Here is a 23,586-nt window from a genome sequence, read left to right as displayed (position 1 = left end):
TTAAAACCGCATTCCAGCTGGTGTCTATTCCACAAATTACCACCGGCTAAAGCTATGACGTTGAAATGCCTATTTAATCTGTTCCATCTCACTGCGCAATTCACTGTCTCATCAGCCCAGCCAGGCAATTTATAAACTTGATCTCCACTATAAAAAGCATCTAGACATTATCTCGGGACGAGACAGACAGACAGGCAGACAGCTTTTCTCAACCAGTCGAAATCATGAATCAGCTGGCATCATTTTTATGGATGGATATATATATATATATATATATATATATATATATATATATATATATATATATATATATATATATATGTTTGGGGTCACTTAGAAATGTCCTTGTTTTCCATGAAATGAGTTTGAATAAGAAATATAGCAAAATGCATAGGAAATGTAGTCATTGACAAGGTTAGAATGATTTTTAATTGAAATAATAATTATCCTTCAAACTTTGCTTTCATCAAAGAATCCTCCATTTGCAGCAATTACAGCCTTGCAGACCTTTGGCATTCTAGTTGTCAATTTGTTGAGGTAATCTGAAGAGATTTCACCCCATGCTTCCTGAAGCACCTCCCACAAGTTGGATTGGCTTGATGGGCACTTCTTACGTACCATACGGTCAAGCTGCTCCCACAACAGCTCAATAGGGTTGAGATCCAGTGACTGTGCTGGCCACTCCATTATAGACAGAATACCAGCTGACTGCTTCTTCCCTAAATTGTTATTGCATAGTTTGGAGCTGTGCTTTGGGTCATTGTCCTGTTGTAGGAGGAAATTGGCTCCAATCAAGCACCGTCCACAGGGTATGGCATGGCGTTGCGAAATGGAGTGATAGCCTTCCTTCTTCAAGATCCCTTTTACCCTGTTCAAATCTCCCACTTTACCACCACCAAAGCACCCCTAGACCATCACATTGCCTCAACCATGCTTGACAGATGGCATCAAGCACTCCTCCAGCATCTTTTAATTTGGTCTGCGTCTCACAAATGTTCTTCTTTGTGATCCGAACACCTCAAACTTCGATTCGTCTGTCCATAACACTTTTTCCCAATCTTCCTCTGTCCAGTGTCTGTGTTCTTTTGCCCATCTTAATCTTTTCTTTTTATTGGCCAGTCTGAGATATGGCTTTTTCTTTGCAACTCTGCCTAGAAGGTCAGCATCCTGGAGTCGCCTCTTTACTGTTGACGTTGAGACTGGTGTTTTGCGGGTACTATTTAATGAAGCTGCCAGTTGAGGACCTGTGAGGCGTCTGTTTCTCAAACTAGACACTAATGTATTTGTCCTCTTGCTCAGTTGTGCACCGGGGCCTCCCACTCCTCTTTCTATTCTGGTTAGATCCAGTTTGCACTGTTCTGTGAAGGGAGTAGTACCCAGCGTTGTACGAGATCTTCAGTTTCTTGGCAATTTCTCGCATGGAATAGCCTTCATTTCTCAGAACAAGAATAGACTGACGAGTTTCAGAAGAAAGTTATTTGTTTCTGGCCATTTTGAGCCTGTAATCAAACCCACAATTGCTGATGCTCCAGATACTCAACTAGTCTCAAGAAGGCCAGTTTGATTGCTTCTTTAATCAGCACAACAGTTTTCAGCTGTGCTAACATAATTGCAAAAGGGTTTTCTAATGATCAATTAGCCTTCTAAAATGATAAACTTGGATTAGCAAACACAACGTGCCATTGGAACACAGGACTGCTGGGTTGCTGATAATGGGCCTCTGTACACCTATGTAGATATTCCATAAAAAATCTGCCGTTTCCAGCTACAATAGCCATTTACAACATTAACAATGTCTGCACTGTATTTCTGATCAATTTGATGTTATTTTAATGGACAAAATAATTGTTTTTCTTTCGAAAACAAGGACATTTCTAAGTGACCACAAACTTTTGAATGGTAGTGTATATCTGGATGTACAAGTACAAAACACAGGAACATACTTTACTCTTCTATCCGTTCCCCAGGTTGTCTTGAAGGAACATGAAGACGATGATCCCAAAATGGCTGCTACTGGAGTACCTGTGGTGTTCTGGCCCAAGAAGTCTGCCAAGGTGAGAATGCATGTTTGTTTCCTCAGTATTGTTTCTTTCATCTGATATCCTGCCTGTCCTCATTCTCTCTGTCTTGGACCAGTGAAGTAGGGATCATGTCCTAGGGGAGAGTGGGGTAAGTTGAGCCACCCTTGTTTCTAGGAAACCATACAGAAAATTAACAATTTGACCAAATATTTAGGAAGAGGTCCTCATTTCATGGAGTCTGTGAAGGAAGAAATCACATGGGAAAAGTGGTAACAAGTTAGGTCCAAAAAACTGATTTTCATTTGTTAGAGGTTTCATGATGCTTCTATCTAAACCAAAGTAGATAATTTGAAGATTGTTCTATACATCAGTTGGGGTCTATATAAGCTTCAATATGAGGTCCTAAACCTAGCATGAAAGCGCATCCTTTTAACTGTGTGGGTTAATATAGTCAAAATGTTTGCCCTAGGTTAAGTTGAGCCAATGGCAAGTTTAGCATATTTGAAGTGTTTTCTTCCCAGGTCTAATGCAAGTCATTATCGCTGGGATATGAGGTAACAGCAGGGCCTGGCCTATGTTAAGTGTTAAAAAAGTACAATGTATTTGTTAGGTGTTAAGCGCTGTTAAAATATGCTTTAAAGTATTAAAAGACTAAAAGTGATTGTGTTGAATTGTGTTTGGGAAATAAAGATGGACATGGTGTAATATTTCATTCAGTACAGAAATCTGAAGGTGGCAAATTACCCAGGGTAAGTTGTTCCAAGAGACAATTTTTTGGGACAAGTTATGTTTTCAAAACGATTGTTTACATGAATTCTGACTATTTCCAGGGATACACAACATCCTGAAATGTATGCAGATATCTTTGTTAGAAAGAATACTATACAGTGCATTCGGAAAATATTCAGACCCCTTGACGTTTTCCACATTTTGTTACGGTACAGCCTTATTCTAAAATTGATTCAATTGTTTTTACCCCCTCATCAATCTACACACAATACCCCATAATGACAAAGCAAAAACCTTTTTTTATTATTTCTTTGCTTAAAAATTAAGAAACTGAAATATAACATTTATATAAGTATTCAGACCCTTTACTCAGTACTTTGTTGAAGCACCTTTGGCAGCGATTACAGCCTTGAGTCTTCTTGGGTATGACGCTACAAGCTTGGCACACCTGTATTTGGGAGTTTCTCCCATTCTTCTCTGCAGATCCTCTCAAGCTCTGTCAGGTTGGATGGGGAGCTTCGCTGCACAGCTATTTACAGGTCTCTCCAGAGATGTTCGATCAGGTTCAAGTCCGGGCTCTGGCTGGGCCACTCAAGGACATTCAGAGACTTGTCCCGAAGCCACTCCTGCGTTGTCTTGGCTGTGTGCTTAGGAGTGATGCTGAATGTAAGAAATGGCTCAACTTACCCCTCTCCCCTATTTCTGGTGTGTGTGTGTCACTCTCTCTCACTTCATTCTCTCCTTCCCTAGAGCAGAGGCTGTACTTATTTCCATAAAATCGACTTAGCGGGCTGCAGAGTTGCCTAATGAGGAAGACAATGAGATTCTCCATGTTTTGCTCCTCATCTTCATGTCACAGCTGGGTCTGTTGGATAATTAACATTGTTTTTAAGTGTTCTTGTTTACCAAGCAAGAGCTTTGCGCTAAATGATAAAAGGTTCCCTTTCAGTCAGTCACTCAGTATAACATACTATGGGGAGTCAACGATCAATCCTGTTCACCTGAAGCAATCTGAAATCACGGCCAATGAGCCAATGTATGCCGCATCCATTTCCTTAATTCTTTGCTCTTCAGGTCGCAATTTGTAAACTTTTCAAGCACATGAAGGCTACGAGATTCGCCTCCGACTTAGGTGTCTGTTAGTGGGGAGAGAGTACTCGTCCCCCTAGATGTTGCAAGTTTTGGGCCTGGGGCCTTGGTATGGTTTTTGTGTTTGCTAAAAGCCAACTACTTTCTGCTCTGCTTGTAGCCAGTGCTTCCTTGCTTGAGTAAAATGGCCAGTCGTAAGAGGAAGTTCAAAAAGGCTAACCAGCCGGGTTTGAACCTCCGACCATGCTCTAGGGCATGTTGTTTCAAAATGAAAAGGAACGATACCCATCATTGAACAATGATGTGACATCATTTACTTTAAGTTTTCTGACAGTTGCTTTTTTGCTTGCATGCCATTTATTGCTGGCTAGACTAGCCTAGACCATACTTAAAGGGAGATGGCAAAGACGTGTTATGATTGGTCCGTCTGTATTTGTTCAGGCTTGATTGCATTGCAGATGGAAACTTATAGCGGCAAGTTCAAATGGGTTTATGCAGATAGAACTTTCTAATTTTTCACTTAAAATGTACTTTTTCAAAAATTAACTTCACAGACATACTGTATGAAGAACCATCTAAAGATCTATTATATGTAACTAACTAATTTGACAATGTCAGAACCTTGTAGTCCCAAGGTCTCGATTTGTAGCTGAACAAGTCATTGCATGTATAGATTTTTTCTTTTTTACTTGACTTGAAAAAACTTGACTTGCTCTTAGAATGCATGACTTGGACTTGACTCGAGACTTTACCTGTTCTACTTGGGACTTGATTTGAGACTTGGACCTTGTGACTTAAGACTTGCTTGTGACTCGAATAATAGTGACTTGGTCCCACCTCTGGTGATAACTGTGCACAACAAGTTGGGGTTCCCCAAATACCTTTTGTGAGATTTTATCACTTGGATATACAGTGGGGAGAACAAGTATTTGATACACTGCCGATTTTGCAGGTTTTCCTACTTACAAAGCATGTAGAGGTCTGTAATTTTTATCATAGGTACACTTCAACTGTGAGAGACGGAATCTAAAACAAAAATCCAGAAAATCACATAGTATGATTTTAAAGTAATTAATTTGCATTTTATTGCATGACATACATATTTGATCACCTACAAACCAGTAAGAATTCCGGGTCTCACAGACCTGTTAGTTTTTCTTTAAGAAGCCCTCCTGTTCTCCACTCATTACCTGTATTAACTGCACCTGTTTGAACTCGTTACCTGTATAAAAGACACCTGTCCACACACTCAATCAAACAGACTCCAACCTCTCCACAATGGCCAAGACCAGAGAGCTGTGTAAGGACATCAGGGATAAAATTGTAGACCTGCACAAGGCTGGGATGGGCTACAGGACAATAGGCAAGCAGCTTGGTGAGAAGGCAACAACTGTTGGCGCAATTATTAGAAAATGGTGACGGTCAATCACCCTCGGTCTGGGGCTCCATGCAAGATCTCACCTCGTGGGGCGTCAATGATCATAAGGAAGGTGAGGGATCAGCCCAGAACTACACGGCAGGACCTGGTCAATGACCTGAAGAGAGCTGGGACCACAGTCTCAAAGAAAACCATTAGTAACACACTTTGCCGTCATGGATTAAAATCCTGCAGCGCACGCAAGGTCCCCCTGCTCAAGCCAGTGCATGTCCAGGCCCGTCTGAAGTTTGCCAATGACCATCTGGATGATCCAGAGGAGGAATGGGAGAAGGTCATGTGGTCTGATGAGACAAAAATAGAGCTTTTTGGTCTAAACTCCACTCGCTGTGTTTGGAGGAAGAAGAAGGATGAGTACAACCCCAAGAACACCATCCCAACCGTGAAGCATGCACCGTATTGAGGGGAGGATGGATGGGGCCATGTATCGCGAGATCTTGGCCAACAACCTCCTTCCCTCAGTAAGAGCATTGAAGATGGGTCGTGGCTGGGTCTTCCAGCATGACAACGACCCGAAACACACAGCCAGGGCAACTAAGGAGTGGCTCCGTAAGAAGCATCTCAAGGTCCTGGAGTGGCCTAGCCAGTCTCCAGACCTGAACCCAATAGAAAATCTTTGGAGGGAGCTGAAAGTCCGTATTGCCCAGCGACAGCCCGAAACCTGAAGGATCTGGAGAAGGTCTGTATGGAGGAGTGGGCCAAAATCCCTGCTGCAGTGTGTGCAAACCTGGTCAAGACCTACAGGAAACGTATGATCTCTGTAATTGCAAACAAAGGTTTCTGTACCAAATATTAAGTTCTGCTTTTCTGATGTATCAAATACTTATGTCATGCAATAAAATGCAAATTAATTACTTTAAAATCATACAATGTGATTTTCTGGATTTTTGTTGATAAAAATTACAGACCTCTACATGCTTTGTAAGTAGGAAAACCTGCAAAATTGGCAGTGTATCAAATACTTGTTCTCTCCACTGTATATTATTTAGTATATGTAAAGATTAAATCAAGAATAGTCTGATGGGTGACAATATTAGCCTATCACTTGTGAATTTATATATTATAATTTGTGAATGACGCCCAGCATAAGAAACAATACCTTTTTTGTGTGACTTATTCAGGTTGAAGTGTACCTATGATAAAAATTACAGACCTCTACATGCTTTGTAAGTAGGAAAACCTGCAAAATCGGCAGTGTATCAAATACTTGTTCTCCCCACTGTAGCTGCTCCCAGTGTGGCTCATAGTGTTCTTATGGCTGGGTCCAGGAGTGGGTTTTAGGCAGCGCGCAGGTTGCACTTTATACAGGTTACCACAGTTCGCTGTGGGTTTGAGCCTTGGGTGCCGTGGCAGCACGCGAGTACACTGTTTCCGGGTCAATGCAGGCTTCCTGTGGGTTTGAGCCTTGGGCTGATGTGATTCATCGACTCTGGTCGATGCAATGCATCGCACGTGTGCGCTTTACAAAGTTACGACAGGTGTTCTGTTGTTTTGGACTTGCGGTTCCTTGTGCGAGTTCTGACATTTCACGCTTGCAAGGTAAGTATTGTTCTTGGAATCGTGGGGTCTAGGGACTTGGGCTGCAGTAGCAGCATGTCAGTGTGCATAGCCAAGTTGCAGCAGGTTCTGGTTCCTTATATGAGGCTCTGATAAGTGGCTTCTGTTACCCCGTTATGGAGTCGGTGGAACCTGTGTGTGCTTGGGCTGCCGTGGGCCTACTAGTTTGGTACCCTCTGAGCCGGCTTGGGACGTGATTGTTTGTCCCCATAGTATGTTATATCGAGTCACCGAATGAAAGGGAACATAAAGTTATGAATATAATTACTGTTCCCTGAAGGAGGGAACAAGGTATAACATGTTTGGGCCCACGCCGTCAGGGGGTTTGGGCTCGCTGAAGAGCGATACTGAATTGAGAAAATGGATGCAAGCCCTGGTATTATAGCCAGGAAGGCTGGGTGTGATTTCAGCTTGATTCAGGTGAATAGGATCGGTCGTTGACTCTTCCTGGTATGTTGTACCTTGTTCCCTCCTTCAGGGAACATTAGTTATATTCATAACTGTACGTTATGGATGATCTAGGCATACTGACCAGCTTGACAAAAAGTCTGATTTATCCATTTGTAGCAGGTCCAAAAATGCTAAATTGTGTCACTGCATCTCATAAGACATAATTTCTACTGCTGCGTTAAGACAGAATGGGGAAGGAATGGCAGCATAATTGAACATGGTCTGTGTGGAGCCCTTTAATCTTCTCTAACTTCCTGTATTGCATGTTAAGTTCTAAGCAACTACAGTACAGCTGGAAATATAGTAGATGCCAGAGCAGAGCAATCAAATCCAGATCCACTGATTGCAGCGGGCAGGCAGGAAAGCAACAGACTAGATCAATCACTCACAGAGCAGTGTGATTGGGACACAATAGCAGATCTCTGCATTGTGCTAGATTTTGAGAATATACATCTGCTCCTCCTGCCCGTCGGTCCCTTTAAATGCCAGGCGGTGATTCTGCGCGCTCTGTGTGCACCTTTGGTAATAAAACCCCATCTGTCTCTCTATTGGCTGGACTGGTCTGGTTTTCCTTCCCAGTGATCCTGCTCATGAATATCCCCCAGTTGCATTCTCTCTCCTAACTGGAAGAAGAGGGGCTCCCCTGCACATTTTCAAATACATTATCTGCATATGGTCTTCCCATTGGCTGCACTGCCTGCCTGTACTCCTCCCTCCCAGACCTAGCTTTTCCCTACTCATGAGCTAGCCTGCTCTGTGGTGCGGTGCTGTGTGCCTTGCCTTTGCTGGTGATTGTGGAGCAGGAGGGGAGGGCCCGTGGGGTGGAAGACAGCTGCAGCAGGAGGAGGAGGCTTTAGGCTGGGGCTGGCTTCAGCCATGTCAGTTTGCTGTGAGCTGGTCGGGTTATGAAAACCAGTCATGGCCATGTCGCTGAGCGCTGACGATGAGGATTACGACTCAGAGGCTGAGCAGGTTAGTTAGCACACTGAACCCAACCCCTCGGGACAAAGCAAAGGAGAGGAATGTGTATGTGTGTGAGGCACAGCGACTTGAGCTGAGCAGTGGTAGATGTTGTAGGGATCTGGAGCCACCTAAAGAGAAATGCTGTTTCTGTGTCAGTGGTATTCTCCTTTCTCTTGTTGTTTCTTTTCGTCCCTGTACTTTTCAGTGTGTGTGTGTGTGTGTGTGTGTGTGTACCTGGTAAGTGCAGGAAGAAGGCACTGACTGTTCAGACAGCAGTGTCACTCCTCAGGGCAGCTACTGGTTGTTCCAGAACAGGGAAGAAAAAAGAGATCAACAACAAGAATGCCGTGTGTGTGATCAGACCGAAAGATGCAGATTAGAGATTCATATTTTAATGGGTTCGTGTGAGCTTGTGTAAGCATGTACGAACAGGGAAGAATAAATCAGATGCATTTGAATAGATTTACTGTGTCTGCGTATGTGTATGGTAATGAGAGAAAATAAAGTTTGATGTGTAGCGTATGAATTGTGTTTGGCACAGCCTACAAATTGTGTATGTAAACAGTGAGGAAGATTTTGTGTTTGTGTATAGACTCCTCTGGATTCCACCCCCCTTTCCAATTGTACACTGACTGGGTTGTGATATCATTGGATACAGTTGAGTTCTTTTCGATCCTTCCGCAGATGAGATGGCGGAAGATCCCCCCCCCAGCCCCCCGTTTTTGCTGTAAATATTAACACAACCAGTTTGTACGTGGTGTTCATCAATATCAGATGAAAACATATCACCATTTCAAGGGTCTGGTTGCAGATTGTTGTACAGTGCTATGAGATATTGATAGATTGATTGAGGTAAATTGCAACAAGTTGTTAGTGAACAGTAACTTGTGAATTCCTTGTCCTTTTTGAGTGTTTGTTATAGCAAGAGCAAGTAAATCCCCCAGAAGCTTAAAATATAAGTGTAGTCAATGTTTGGACAACACTTTTTGGGGCATTGGTAACACGCCTTTTTGATTGCCATTTCCATGAAGTAGCCTAAAATAAATATTGTGATGTGATAACGATTCCTCTTTTTTGACTACCTCTGGGCGATCACAGTGCCTCAGGTTCTGAGAAAGCCTTGCATCTAGTATCCCTCGCTCACTTTTCCTCTTGAGGTTTACCAGCAGTATTTCATCTAAGATCACACATCATATGTGTTTGTACTGTATGACTCTGTGGGTATGGGCTATGCAAATTGAGTAGGTCCTCCTGTGTTCCGCTGTGACGCAGTAGCTTATTGCACTGTGGCTTCTACTCCTACTCCTCTGCTGAACCTCAGCTTTGCTGAGCTAAGGAATAGCCTGCTTCTATAGAGTAACGCTCATCTTCATACCTTACAGCTACATCATGTACGTGTGTGTGATCTGGGAATGCATTACTTCGTTTACAGATTAACCTGTCAAACTACTAGGCATTAAAGGCTTTGTTGCTGATGAGATGGAGAGGCTACATTTCTGATGTCATTGCACGTCCTTGCAAGGAGATGGCACGCTCCCCATACAGTCTCCATTGGGATATGATGTGGAACATCTGTCACTGAAAGTGATCCTAGCTTCCTGTGACCGTGATTATGGTAACTGAGACTGACTGATGGGTCAGTTCGGGTTCTGTGACTAGACTCTCTTCCTCTATGTAGATGGTGATTTAACCCCTTCTGTCACTGCTCAATAGGAATCACATTGTGCGTTTATCCCTTCAAGGGGTGTTGTATCCAGACATGGTGGAGACCAGGGGATTTTGGAGACAATGTGGAGGGCTGTCTGGAACATCTTTTCTCATGTGTGGTCCTTTGGCCTCCTGGCCTCAGGTCTGATCTCACGATAGAGCTACTCTTTTAAGGCAGGTTAACTTCAAGATCACTAAATGCTGTCAGGTAACAGGTTACATAAGGAAATCTGATATGGGAAATGGATGATATGTCAGTGTCTTGTTGCTTGTGACATACACAACGTGACCAAAAGTATGTGGACACCCATTTCATGAAGCTCCCGACAAACAGTTATTGTGCTGATGTTGCGTCCAGAGGCAGTTTGGAGCTCGGTAGTGAGTGTTGCAACCGAGGACAGATGATTGTTACGTGCTTCAGCACTCGGCGGTCCTGTTCTGTGAGCTTGTTAAATAAGGAACACTTACCACTTCGGGGCTGAGCCGTTGTTGCTCCTAGACATTTCCACCTCATAATAACAGCACTTACAGTTGACCGGGCAGCTCTAGCAGGGCAGAAATTTGAATAACTGACTTGTTGGAAAGGTGGCATCCTATGACGGTGCCACGTTGAAAGTCACTGAGCTCTTCAGTAAGTCCATTCTACTGCCAACGTTTGTCTATGGAGATTGCACGGGTGTGGCTGAAATAGCCAAATCCACAAATGTTGAAGGGGTGTCCACATACTTTTTGTATATATAGTGTTTGTCAAGGTGGTGACCGGTGACACAGGTCATGGAGCACTGTACTGTGTATGTCCATGCTTTGTTTCTTTTAGTTTTAGCAGTTCCTTGGCTCAGTCAGACCCCCAGTCTATAATCCTAACAGAGACCCTCGGATTCCACCACCGATTTAGATTTCCCCCAATATCCAAAATAATCCTCTCTGGCTGTTGCCTGGATCTCTGAATACCCCAGCCTGGACACTCTGCTTAGTGTCTACTTGTTTTAGGATAAGTCTAGAACAAGGCAAGGATTTAGCCTTGGACCCTGCTGTTCTTTTATGTGTGTTGATCAAATCGCTGATTGATTGTGTTTTCTCTGTCCAGTGGTAGCTGGGTTGGTTACAGTGCTGATGTATTTGTATATGACAATAAAACATTCTTTATGATGACTTTAACATTTGTTGGCACCTTCAATTCTTGCACAGGTAAATTTGCTGAACTGCTAAACTTGGAACCAATCAGGACTCCCGTACATAACCGTTGTGATGAAGGCAGCCAATGGCCTGCTTCTATCTAAGATGTAAACACAGGCTCACGTGAAGACTGTGTGATGAAGAGAAACATCTAGCTAGCCCCCAAAGACTGAAATAAGATAAGATAAATATCTGTTTTTGTGTATTTGAAATATGCATCATGCAATTCGAATTGACTTGATTGTATGAAGAGGTAACTCCGTCGACCATTTAGCCAATTTATTGAAAGCGAGCAAATGTTGCAGTTTGACTAGCCTAGCCAACTAATACTGTACATGTAAATTTGCCTGCTCAGGAAGTTAGTGTTTCATTAGTTATGTCAGTGGAAAGCATTTGAGTCATGCTTTGGCATGATTGTCTCATTTAAATAGTTGCAGACTTAAAGAAACATTAAATCATATAATTTGCATAGAAACCCAAATATAATCATGTAGATGAAAAGGTATGTTTCATGTATGCTAGAATGGAGGTTTAAAAATGACAGCTGCATATGCATATTAGTCAAAACATAGAATAGAATGAAACTTTATTTTCCATCCAGGATGGACATTTTTCTTTGGCATCACTTTATATTGAAAGGATCACATACATTCTCACATCACACACATTTAAACCAGTCAGTCCGTCATATTGCGTACACAAAAAACAGAGGACATTGATACATTCACTCACAACTGAACGCTGTCCCAACTGCACTGGATAGATAAGTACAAATACCGATACAATTTACGTTGCATTTAGTAGTCCAACAGCTCAAGGAACTAATGAATGTTTGAACACGTTCTACTTGGCCATGTGCATTCTGAAGCACTGGTCAGAGGGAGGCCTCTCGAACTGAGGGTGTAGAGGGTGTTAGGGGTCGCCAACAACCGCCAGTGCCTTCCTTTGGGACCGACTGCTCAACTGTGCCTGTGGTCGACCAATTATTTTGCTGGCTGTGTTTACTATTCTGGTTAGTTTGCTTTTGCTCCTCACGCTCAGATTACCATACCAGAATGTCATATTGAACGTGAAGATGCTCTCCACCAAGCTGCTGTACACCCTCTCCAGAACATCCTGGCTGACCCCAAACCCCTCCAATTTCCAGATTTAAAAACAGGCGCTGGCTTGCCTAAAAAAAAATACAGTCTGCATTCTCTGTAAAGCTCAGCGTGTCATCAATTTGTGTCCCTAGGTATCTGAAACACTCAACACGGTTGGTCGTTCAGACAGAGTGGTTGGGACATTGGCAGGTTGTTGCCTTTGATCAGCTCCTTTTGTCTTTTCCACATTTGTCTTTTCTGGCACAGTTCTTGAAGGTTGTTGGCCTGTATAAAATAGCTGCCCCCATCTGACGTAGCATTTTTAAAGAGTCCCACCAGAGCCATGTCATCCGCGTACTTGAAAAGGCTCACATTGTTTCCTTGGATTTTCATCTCGTTAGTGTAGATAGAGAACAACAACGGTAAAAGGACACACCCCTGGGGCGCCCCTGTGTTCAGGGTCAGTTCATCAGAGAGGGCCCTATTCACGAGGACCCTCTGTGGGCGGTCAGTTAAAGTCCTTGATCCAACCTGCGAGGCCTCCGTTGACATTCAGGTCCAGTAGTCATTTCAGCAGTGTGTGTGTATTTGCATTATATTGAAAGCTGAACTAAAATCAATAAATAAAATGTGTGCATATGATTTTGCATGTTGAAGGTGACTAGCCACCATGTTCACCAAGGTCAGGGTAGCATCCTCTGTGCCTTTATAGGCAAACTGTAACGGGTCCAGTTGATCTGCTATGGACTGGGTAAGGTGCTTACCGACTACCCTTTCCATGCATTTGGCCAGAAGGGTGTGTGAGGGCCACAGGCAGAAAGTCATTTGGTGATTTGGCCCCTGGCTTTTTAGGCACTGGTACAATGGTTGACACCTTCCAGGAGTTTGGCACTGTGCAAGTGCTCAGCAGGAGTTGAAACAGTCGTGTGAAGACTCCCTTGAGCTGGCCGGCGCAAACGTTCAGTACTTTGCCCTGTAGTCCGTCTGGGCCCGGTGCTTTGTGTGGCTTGATATGTGATAGGCATGAGGCCACCTCATTCTCTGTTATCTGGACAGGAGAGGATTTGGGGATGATGTCACATATATTCACATTTGTCATTAAAATCACTGGTGTCAAATCTTCCATAAAATAATAGTTACGGTTGTTTACAAAGGATGAACAGTCGGCCATTTTCTTGTTCTCTCTTTTCCTTTCTCTTCCCATCATTGCATTAAGGCCCTCCCATGCTTGTCTTGGATTGCCTGTACAAAGAACCTCTGCTCCACTTGATCCTTTTTAGCGTTCCACATTTTTGACCTGAATTCATTTTCTTTCTCCTTTACAGCATCAGTATCTCCTTTCAGGAACGCAAACTTCCTTTCATTGAGGCACATTTTCAAGTCCTTAGACACCCAGGGCTTGTTGTTGGGAAATACTCTGACAGTTTTTGTGTTAATGACAGTATACTCACAGATCTGGATGTATGATGCGATGCTGTCTGTCAACTCATGGGGATCCCTGCACGAGTCAAAGAACACCTCCCAGTCTGTGACGTCAAAGCAGTCCTCGAGCTCCTCCCTGCTCTCATCTGTCCATACCTGAATGGATTTCTCTACAGGTTTTTCACGTTTCACGTTCTGCCTGTATCATGGTAGGAGTTGAATAACGTTATGGTCTGATTTCCCGATGGGTGCTCTGCACACTGCCTTGTATGTGTCATCTATGTTGCCATAACACTGGTCCAGGATGTGAGTTGAACAGGTGACGTATTGTTGCAGAGTGGGGAGGTGTGCGGAGAGGGAGAGCGTATTAACATCCCCAAGCACAAATACTGGCTGGTCAGCCGATCATGAAAGCGCAGCATTGAAACAGTCTGTAGTCCTGTCAGCAGCTTCCTTATTGTAAGGTCCAGGCACATAGACCAGAATAATGTTAATCTGTCCAAACTCGCGTGGTAGATCGAATGGCCTGGATGATACAACGAGAATCTCATAGTCTCTGGTGCACACTTGTTCAATGACGTTACACTACGTGGCCCAAGTATTATCTACAACGATACATAGCCCCACGCCTATTGATTTATGTGATATTGTTTTGTCTCGATCTGCTTAAATAAGTGTATCCATCAATGTTAACATCAATATTGTCCTGCTTGAGCCACGTTTCTGTAAAGCAGATTTAGATTTCTTCTCCTAAAGTCCTCTTCGAATTTAGCCCTCGCCGCTAACTCGCCCAAGTTATTATTTAGTGACCGCATATTTGACAGGGTGATCACTGGGAGCGGGTGACTGCTTCCCCGCCTCCGTAGTCTGTTCTACAACTGTTGATTGGTGTCCACCTGTGGTAATATCTTCTGTGTTCTTGTTTGTGCACAGTACATCTATATAACGTGTGTGTGTGTGTGTGTGTGCGCGTTTTTATGAGCAGCATTTACAACATTATCTTGGCTCCGGGCCAGTAATAACAGAGGGGAAAATAAACTCTGTCAGGAGGAAATGGACTCAATAATGGAAAGTGCTTCACATCAAAGCAGTCCTCCTCCCCATCTCTCACTGCCTTCCAATTGAATTTTACAGCACATTTTAAGCCCACTCCCTGTTACGTAACACTGTTAAAGTGGTCCATGTTTTGGCATACCATTTTTTTATTATAGTAAAACAAATAATTTAACCCTTATTTTACCAGGTAAGTTGACTGAGAACACATTCTCATTTACAGCAACGACCTGGGGAATAGTTACAGGGGAGAGGAAGGGTGATGAAAGAGCCAATTGGAAGCTGGGGAGGATTAGGTGGCCATGATGGTATGAGGGCCAGATTTGGAATTTAGCCAGGACACTGGGGTTAACACCCCCTACTCTTACGATAAGTGTCATGGGATCTTTAGTGACCACAGAGTCAGGACACCCGCTTAACCTCCCATCCGAAAGACTGCACCCTACACAGGGCAATGTCCCCAATCACTGCCCTGGGGCATTGGGAAATTGTTGGGGGGGAATAGAGGAAAGCGTGCCTTCTCCTGGCCCTCCAACACCACTTCCAGCAGCATCTGGTCTCCCATCCAGGGACCAACCAGGACCAACCTTGCTTGGCTTCAGAGGCAAGCCAGCTGTGAGATGCAGGGTAGTATGCTGCTGGCAAAATGTTGCTAGGTAAACATAGAAGCACATTCAGACCAAGCTTTTAAGATGTTTGAGTGCAGATGATTTGAGTTCGAAAAATGTAATGTTCTCACTTGAGTGCGGTTGGATGATGGCTTCATCCCTGGTCCTGTGTTTTCCATAGAAAGTGGAAGTAGATAGTTCGACCAGAGATCTGCGTATAACCGGTTATAATAAAGGCTCTGCTGCCAGTGACTCATCACTTAATTGGTCAACTGCTAGCATTGATTAGATTAATCAATTCACCTGGTTTCCCTAATCAGCTACCAGTTCAGGGGTCAATATTACAGCAAACACTGCAGCACCCCGTAGACCTGATCCATCTGTCTCTGTACGTTTTTAGTGTGGTTGTGCTATAAAGACACCTGACTCTCCTTCCTCTCCCTCTACTTCTTCTACTTTCAGCAGCAGCGGCCTCCCAACAGACCCAAACCCAAAATGGCGGCCACATCTCCCGCGGCGGCGGTCAAGCTGTCGGCCAGCCGGAGCACGTCTGGCGCCCGGAGGAGGAGGACGCGTTGTCGGAAGTGCGAGGCGTGCCTGAGGACAGAGTGTGGAGAGTGCCACTTCTGTAAAGACATGAAGAAGTTTGGAGGGCCAGGTCGCATGAAACAGTCCTGCATCATGAGGCAGTGTATAGCGGTAGGTCTCCTACTAATCTTAACTACAGTAAGTCTGTTTGGCTTTTTATTGTGAAATGTTTTAAATGGTCAAACTAAAACTAACCTGCAAAGTGCACTATGTGTGTAGAGTGAGTTTCTAATATGCTGTTTTGTCTCCAGCCTGTCCTGCCCCACACAGCAGTGTGTCTGGTGTGTGGAGAGGCAGGGAAGGAGGACACAGTGGAGGAAGAGGAGGACAAGTTTAACCGCATGCTCATGGAGTGCTCCATCTGCAATGAGATAGTCCATCCTCTCTGCCTCAAGGTAAACCGCTCAGTACAGTGTGTGGATGCTGTCTCTGAGCCTCTCATATCTCTGTATGTGATTGGTTGATTCAGTGTGAGCACTTACATTACTGCAGTGTATTTGTTTATGGTTGCCCTTCATCCTATAGAGGACTTCTATGCTGCAAATGATAAACGATAGCTTTGCTTCTTACTGTCTCACTTTTACTTGTGCTTCCTATCACCTTCACCCACTCACTACTTGTGCTCTCTTGTTCAGGTGAAAGATTCCGGTGGAGTTGTAAATGACGAGTTGCCAAACTGCTGGGAGTGTCCAAAATGCAACCATTCAGGGAAGACAGGGAAAGTAAGCATCTATGTGGGTGTGGAAATGAATGTTCTTGGCAGAATATCTAGGCTTTGCTCTGTTCAAGACCTCAAATGTATTGTAAAAATACGTTTGAATTACAGGTGTCCTGAAACAAATAGGCAAAAGATATAAAGTAGTCTTCTCTTGTTTCTCACCTTTTGGCCGTCAAGCAAAAAAGAGGACCAGGGTTCAAGTACGCGTCCAACCTTCCCGGGTCGCTACTGAAGGACTCACGATTTAACCGTGACATCAAGGAAGAGCCCGAGCCTCCCAGTGTGCCAACCTCACCCACTTTGACCATGGCAACCGTGACCACAGTGAAAAGGAAGGCGGAGCGTGATGACACCCCCAAAAGGAAAGCAGAGGAATCTCCTCCTCTGAAGAAACGTTCTCCCATGCTGTCTCTGGGCGGGCTACCCCGACCCAGGCTTGAGGACAACCCTCTGAGGAAGAAGAGGATGCTGTTCGACATCAAAGATGAGGATGAGCCTCCTGTTGTCAAGAAAAAGGTAATTTATCCAACAGACTTCAGCCTGATCATGGATAATTACGTTTATAAAGAAGTATCTGTACTAAGCATTCCTCTTGATTTGAGAAAATTTGATAAGGCCCAGAGTTTATTTTGTGATTTGAGAATTGGAAACCACTTACTTGTGAAAAATATATAATGTAGAAGATCTTCTAAAAAGGCCACTTCAAACTATAAAGTGGATTGTAACAAATGAATGTCAGAGTAACTGATCTGCTCCATATGTTCCCTTACAGAAGAAGCCCCCAAAACCTGATGACCTTTTGATCCCCAAACTGTTAAAGCCCATCAAGCAAGAGCGAGTGGATGGGGACGAAGAACACAAAGCCCATGAAGATGAAGCGGAGGATAGATACACAGGGGACAGGGTTACAACTAAAGGGAAAAGACAAGAAGAGGATGGAGATAAGGAGGAGGAGGAGGAGAAAGATGGTGGTGGAGAGGACTGTAAAGACGGTACAGTAAAGACTATGCTGAGTCCACTGCTACGGACGTCTGCAGCCAGAGAGAGTGACCAGTCCTGCTCCAGCTCTCCCCGGGCAGGGCCCAGCAGTGAAGGGTGCGATGCCCCAGAGAAGACACCTGGCCAGCTGAAGGCACGCAAGCGCCGCCGCCTCCCCAACAAAGAGCTGAGCAAGGAGCTGAGCAAAGAGCTCAACCTGGAGATCCAGAAGACCGAGGACTGCCTGGCCAATCAGAACCGCAGACCACTGAAGAGGGAGGACAGCCCAGCCAATAACAGCCGTCGACCCTTGAAAACTGAGGACTCCTCGACCAATCCGAACCGCAGACCACTAAAAACAGAGGACTCCCCGGGCAATCATAACCGCAGGCCAATTAAGACTGAGGATGGCCTATCCAATCACAACCGCCGCCCATTGAAGACTGAGGACAGCTTAGTCAATCCGAACCACAGGCCAATGAAGACAGAGCCTGAGAGCGACGGGGAGGAGCCTAAGCCGAAGCGGCCACTCAACAACTGCAGCAGTGACCTCGGAGACTGGCTCCACCCCAGGGGGCGGGAGGTGAACGGGACGCCCCGCCAGCTCTCGCCCCTTGGGTGGAACCGCAGCCCTCCGATCACGGCCATTTGCCCACGCCCCCCTCCCTGCCGCTCACCGCCCAAGTGTGTCCAGATGGAGCGTCACGTGATCCGGCCGCCTCCCATCAGCCCCCCGCCAGACAGACTGCCCCTGGACGACGGACAGATCCACGTGATGCGCAGGGAGGTGTGGCTGGCCGTGTTCGGACACCTCGCACACAGAGACCTTTGTGTCTGCATGCGCGTCTGCAAGACCTGGAACAGATGGTGAGTGTTAAGATGTGCTGCAGCTGTCAGATAGACCAAGGGCTCTGATACCAAGTTAAACCAGTCTTGTGAATTAGTGGGTTGTGTTTTTCATAATGGTCCTTGTTCATTGGAACTACAGTATGGACACTAAACTGTAAGGCTCATAGCTAGACTAGAGCTCTCACCTCAGCGTAGTCTTTCCACAGTCGTAGCTATGGTGGCTGTGTGATCATATACTAACCTTTGCCCCTGCCTCCCCAGGTGCTGTGATAAGAGGCTGTGGACGCGGATCGATCTGAACCGCTGCAAGTCCATCACTCCCCTCATGCTGAGTGGCATCATCCGCAGACAGCCTGTGTCGCTGGACCTCAGCTGGACCAACATCTCCAAGAAGCAGCTCAGCTGGCTCATCAACAGGCTGCCAGGTAAACACCAGGCAGCAGTGTTGTAACTGACACAATGTGCATAGCCCTCTGTGCCTTTATAACAGAATGGTCTGAACTGTATAGGTATGTATGTATACACAGAGCTGTTATACTGTATCTCTGTCCATGGCTCTGGGTGCACACTGCAAACCCGATGTCACCATTGCAGTCTATTACAGTGCTTCTCTGTACTGAGGGTATTGACATGAACGTATTTAATGTAACGCTGTCTTTGTTTCCATGGTTGGGTGAGCTGCTCCGGCATGTCTGATGATTGTATCCCCAGGGGTTCCTGAGTGTTTCAGACGGTTTGCTTTGTTTCTGATTCATTTCCTCTCAGGATCATGCCGCGACTGTAATCACATTTGCATAGTGATTGTTTTTGTTTCCTTGTTTTTGCAGCCTCAGGTTAACGAACTGTTGGAGACTAATACGATTGCTAAATGGAAAATCACAATTAGTCTACCCCCCCCCACCCCCCCTCAAAGATTGAAAATAGCAGCAGATAATGTTACATGTTTTTAGTTTAGAGTTAGTTAGTTAGTTAGTTAGTTAGTTAGTTAGTTAGTTAGGACTGGCCTAGTTGGAGGGCAGGAGCCCTAATGATGTATTATTCTGGCTTTAGTTTTTTTGTCACAGTGCTAGGGTGTTAGCAGGTGCTAGGGTGTTAGCAGGATTTGAGAGAGAGTGATGATGTTGAGTTTTGACCCCTGTTAACCCCTGACTGTTGTCCCTGCAGGTCTGCGCATGCTGCTGCTCTCAGGCTGCTCCTGGGCGGCTGTGTCTGTCCTCTGCACTGCCAGCTGCCCGCTGCTGAGGACCCTGGACGTCCAGTGGGTAGAGGGGCTCAAAGACGCCCAGATGAGGGACCTGCTCTCACCCCCAACAGACAACAGACCAGGTATATTCCCACCATCCTCCAATGTGTTATAATGACCATCTGGACACATGGCGTGAAGTTTTGAACAGCATGTTAATGTACTTTGCGATCCAGTCAGGCTGCAGCAGCCCATCCATGTCAGGTCTTGCTGTCTTGCTGTGCTCTCTGGTGCCCCCTTGTGGCTGTCTTTACAGGCCACACAGCTGGAAACGCTTGCACCTGATTGTGCGCCTAGTAGAAGTAAGGAAGCTTAGAAACAACTTGACACATTCAATCTCTCCGTCTTTCTCTCTCCCCCTCTCCCTCCCTAGGTCAGCTGGACAACAGGAGTAAGCTGCGGAACGTGGTGGACCTGCGTCTGGCCGGGCTGGACATCACCGACACCTCCCTGCACCTCCTCATCTGCTACATGCCCCAGCTGACCAGACTGGACTTGAGCTACTGCAACCACGTCACTGACCAGTCGGTCAACATCCTGACTGCTGCAGGGAGCACCACCAGAGACTCACTCACTGACATCAACCTCTCCGGTAGGAGGATACAAGGCCATGTCAGAATGTCCCTCCTGCCTACTGTTTACTGAAAGTATTTACTAACAGTAGCAGTACTACTCACTAGTTAGAACATATTGGTTAGAATCCAGACACAGCCATTGACTGTTCATTGCAACGTTCATTCATTGCTTCATGGCATAGGTCTTGGCATGTTCCCATTCATTGCTTCATGGCATAGGTCTTGGCCTCCTACTGAGAAGAATGCACCCCCCCCCCGTAAAGACATGTAACGTCCTCATGGATGCCAATATAAATAAAGGGCTGGGCGATATGGCCTGAAAACCATATCTTGATTTTTATATATCTATATATCGATCTAGATTATTATTTTTAAAAGTTTTCTCTAAAAAGCTTTGTTGCACAATTAACAGTCAATATACCTAATTTCAAACAGTCAGGAATAATCTAATGAATTCAGGGCTTGTGAAATTGCACATAGGCTAAATATAAGCCTTCCACAACCATACTAATAATGTAAATATTATATAAAAATAGTTTAACCTGCTTTTGTTGTTGTTGCAATAATCAATCTGGCTTTCAAGTCTGTCTATGAAAATGCCCTTTTGTTACAAAATTACCCAGAACCATGCATAATGCAAATCCACTAATTATGACCAACTTCTTGTAGCAGGCATTATAGAAAATGAACACAGGTCTCATAAACAATATCTCAAGCACAAGCCCATGTGCTAGTGAGTAGCCAGCTAATATTTATATTTCAAGTCTAGCCAACTTGGATCTATTTGCTTGCTAAAAAGGCAGAACAGTTGAACTGTTATGAATATACCCTCCTCTCCGTCTCCAACTGTGTGAACAACATAGCGATTCTGTTGGACCAAACCTCAAATGCAAATAGCTAGATTAAACCGCTTGTTGTCAGAGAGGAAGAAGCTCTTTTGTCTTTTTGTTGTGAGTGGCAGGGGGAGGGACTTGGGGTCTGTGTGCGAGTAGAAAGGTGCACAGAAGGAGCGAAGGAGACGAGACCAAAAAGACAGAATGCTCAAAAACAAAATAAAAAACGTGATTCTTGTGATACAGGCATTTGGAACATCGCGCTAAAACATACATTCGAATTAATTATATATATTGCGAAGCCCTATATAAATAGCTTGAATTGTGTCTATTTGTGATGCGCTGTTGGAGCCATGGGGTGGAGGAAAACCACTACAAACACCATAACTGAAGCACTCCCCATGTTTCTCCACTCTGAGTAGTGCCCTTAAAGGTTGGATCAATGAGAGACAGACGTTCCCATTATGAGACAGTCGGGGAACCGTGTGGTAGTCAGACTAATGAGGCCTCTGGCACCACTGATGTCTTCTTATCCACTCTCAGTTACTCACTGATGGAACCACATGAAAGCTTGTTAATGGAGGTAGCCATCACCCATTGACAGCACTTGAAATCCCCATGCACATGACTATGGTGAGGTTTTGGCTAGAGCCTTATATCCTAGAAAACAAATGACTGGTAAGTATATAGGAGGAGCCTATCTGTCTGTGTATATGTACTGAAGATGCTGAATGGGCTCCTATTACATCAACCTCCTACTGTATCTTCCTCCTCCCTCCCCTCTGCAGTGTGCAACAGAGTCACGGACCAGTCGTTGACATACTTCAAGCGCTGTGGAAGCATCTGTCATATTGATTTGCGCTACTGCAAGCAGGTGACCAAGGAGGGCTGTGAGCGGTTCATTGCTGAGATGTCAGTGAGTGTACAATTTGGACTAGTAGAGGAGAAACTACTACAGAAACTCTGCTAGTGGACACACAGCAGGTTGACAGAGACTGCACTGTATGCACTCGCTAGCTAGGACACTCGCTAGAATAAGGAACCAGCAAGGGTGGTGTTATCGCCATGGAGAAAGTGTTGTATTTCATGCATTTCTGTGCAAAAAATAACCCACATAGGACATTTTAAAAGTGACTGTGGCTCTGATACTCATTGAATGCCTCTTGTGCTGCTGAATCAGTCATGTTTTCCAAAACAGGACTTACAACATCTAAGGCCACCTGGCATTACTGGATATTTGACAAAGCATGTTTTGTCTTTGAGATATTTCAGTTATTTTTTTATTTCTGCAAATGAACAGGCTGTGTATGTTCACAATGGTTATGTTTTACTTATTTTGTTTAGTATGTACTGTTGTTGCAGTGCACAGTTTATGCATTACACATACATATTTTTGTATCAGAAAGTGTTTCATACTTTTATGTGCAGCATTGAACGCACTGATTTACAGTACCATTTTTTAAATGGACAATATTCAATCTGCCTCTGTTTGTTTATTATTATTTAGACTCATCCTCTGTAGATTTATGTGAATAGAACAGTAACTTGTTTTCTGTGCGGCTGTTTTATATTTAATTTATTTAAGTGCTGATGTTCAGTTTGATGTTTAATTGTCTGTACAGTACACAGGTACTTTCTCCTTTTCATGTTTTAGTTTTACTGAACTTACATTTCTAAATATCTAGAAAAATCTATTTGTACTGTTTGACAAATAAATATTACTGTCCTTTCCAAGGTTTATCAAGCCAGTATGAGTTGGCACCAGTGACTGTTTGCAAGAGGAAGCATCATAAGGCTGATTCAAAGAAAACTACTGCATACCAAGAATCTGTCAGTCTCCATATACTAGGCTGGTGTGACATTATCATGGTCTGCTTTTTTACAAGGGATTCTCACACATTTGGATGCAGGTTTTAAGCAGACACTTGATTTTGAATGAAAACAGTATGTACACTGAGTGTACAAAACATTAGGAACACCGTCAGGGCATGGGGTCGGAAGCGTTCCACAGGGATGCTGGCCTATGTTTTCTCTCCAATGCTTCCCACAGTTGTGTCAAGTTGGCTGGATGTCCTTTGGCTGATGGACCATTCTTGATACACACTGGAAACATGAGCGTGAAAAACTCAGCAGCGTTGCAGTTCTTGACACACTCAAACCGGTGCGCCTGGCACCTACTACCATACCCCATTCAAAATACAGGTGGCTGGCGGCACCTTAATTGGGGAGGACGGGCTCATAGTAATGGCTGGAACGGAATGAATGGAATTGTATCAAACACATCAAACATGGTTTCCATGTGTTTGATACCATTCCACTGACTCCATTCCAGCCATTATTATGAGCCGTCCTCCCCTCACAAGCCTCCTGTAGTTCAAAGGCACTAAATATTTTGTCTTGCCCATTCACCCTATGAATGGCACACATACACAATCCATGTGTCAATTGTCTCGAGGCTTAAAAATCCTTCTTTAACCTGTGTCCTCCCCTAAGGGATCATAACTTTCACC

The 23,586-nt window shown here is 44.5% G+C and overlaps 1 protein-coding gene across 5 annotated transcripts in view; it reads left to right on the top strand.

Moving 5' to 3' along the window:
• Window positions 1-23,094, top strand: part of LOC121582376 (lysine-specific demethylase 2B) — a 41,431-nt gene extending 18,337 nt beyond the window's left edge. For 2 of the 5 annotated variants that reach the window (XM_041898120.2, XM_041898115.2), the window contains exons 12-21: window positions 1,968-2,054; window positions 15,755-15,991; window positions 16,132-16,275; window positions 16,516-16,602; window positions 16,767-17,114; window positions 17,371-18,443; window positions 18,687-18,850; window positions 19,590-19,751; window positions 20,042-20,260; window positions 21,865-23,094. In XM_041898120.2, the coding sequence (XP_041754054.2) occupies window positions 1,968-2,054; window positions 15,755-15,991; window positions 16,132-16,275; window positions 16,516-16,602; window positions 16,767-17,114; window positions 17,371-18,443; window positions 18,687-18,850; window positions 19,590-19,751; window positions 20,042-20,260; window positions 21,865-22,046 (2,703 nt within the window). In that variant the 3' untranslated portion in view covers window positions 22,047-23,094. The remainder of the gene's footprint in view (window positions 1-1,967; window positions 2,055-15,754; window positions 15,992-16,131; window positions 16,276-16,515; window positions 16,603-16,766; window positions 17,115-17,370; window positions 18,444-18,686; window positions 18,851-19,589; window positions 19,752-20,041; window positions 20,261-21,864) is intronic. The other 3 variants (XM_041898119.2, XM_041898116.2, XM_041898117.2) reach the window with 3 other exon arrangements.
• Window positions 23,095-23,586: the final 492 nt, after the last annotated feature.

Source organism: Coregonus clupeaformis, chromosome 15 (genome assembly GCF_020615455.1).
Source record: "Coregonus clupeaformis isolate EN_2021a chromosome 15, ASM2061545v1, whole genome shotgun sequence".
NCBI lineage: Eukaryota > Metazoa > Chordata > Actinopteri > Salmoniformes > Salmonidae > Coregonus > Coregonus clupeaformis.
This window is presented reverse-complemented; position numbering and strand designations above follow the sequence as displayed.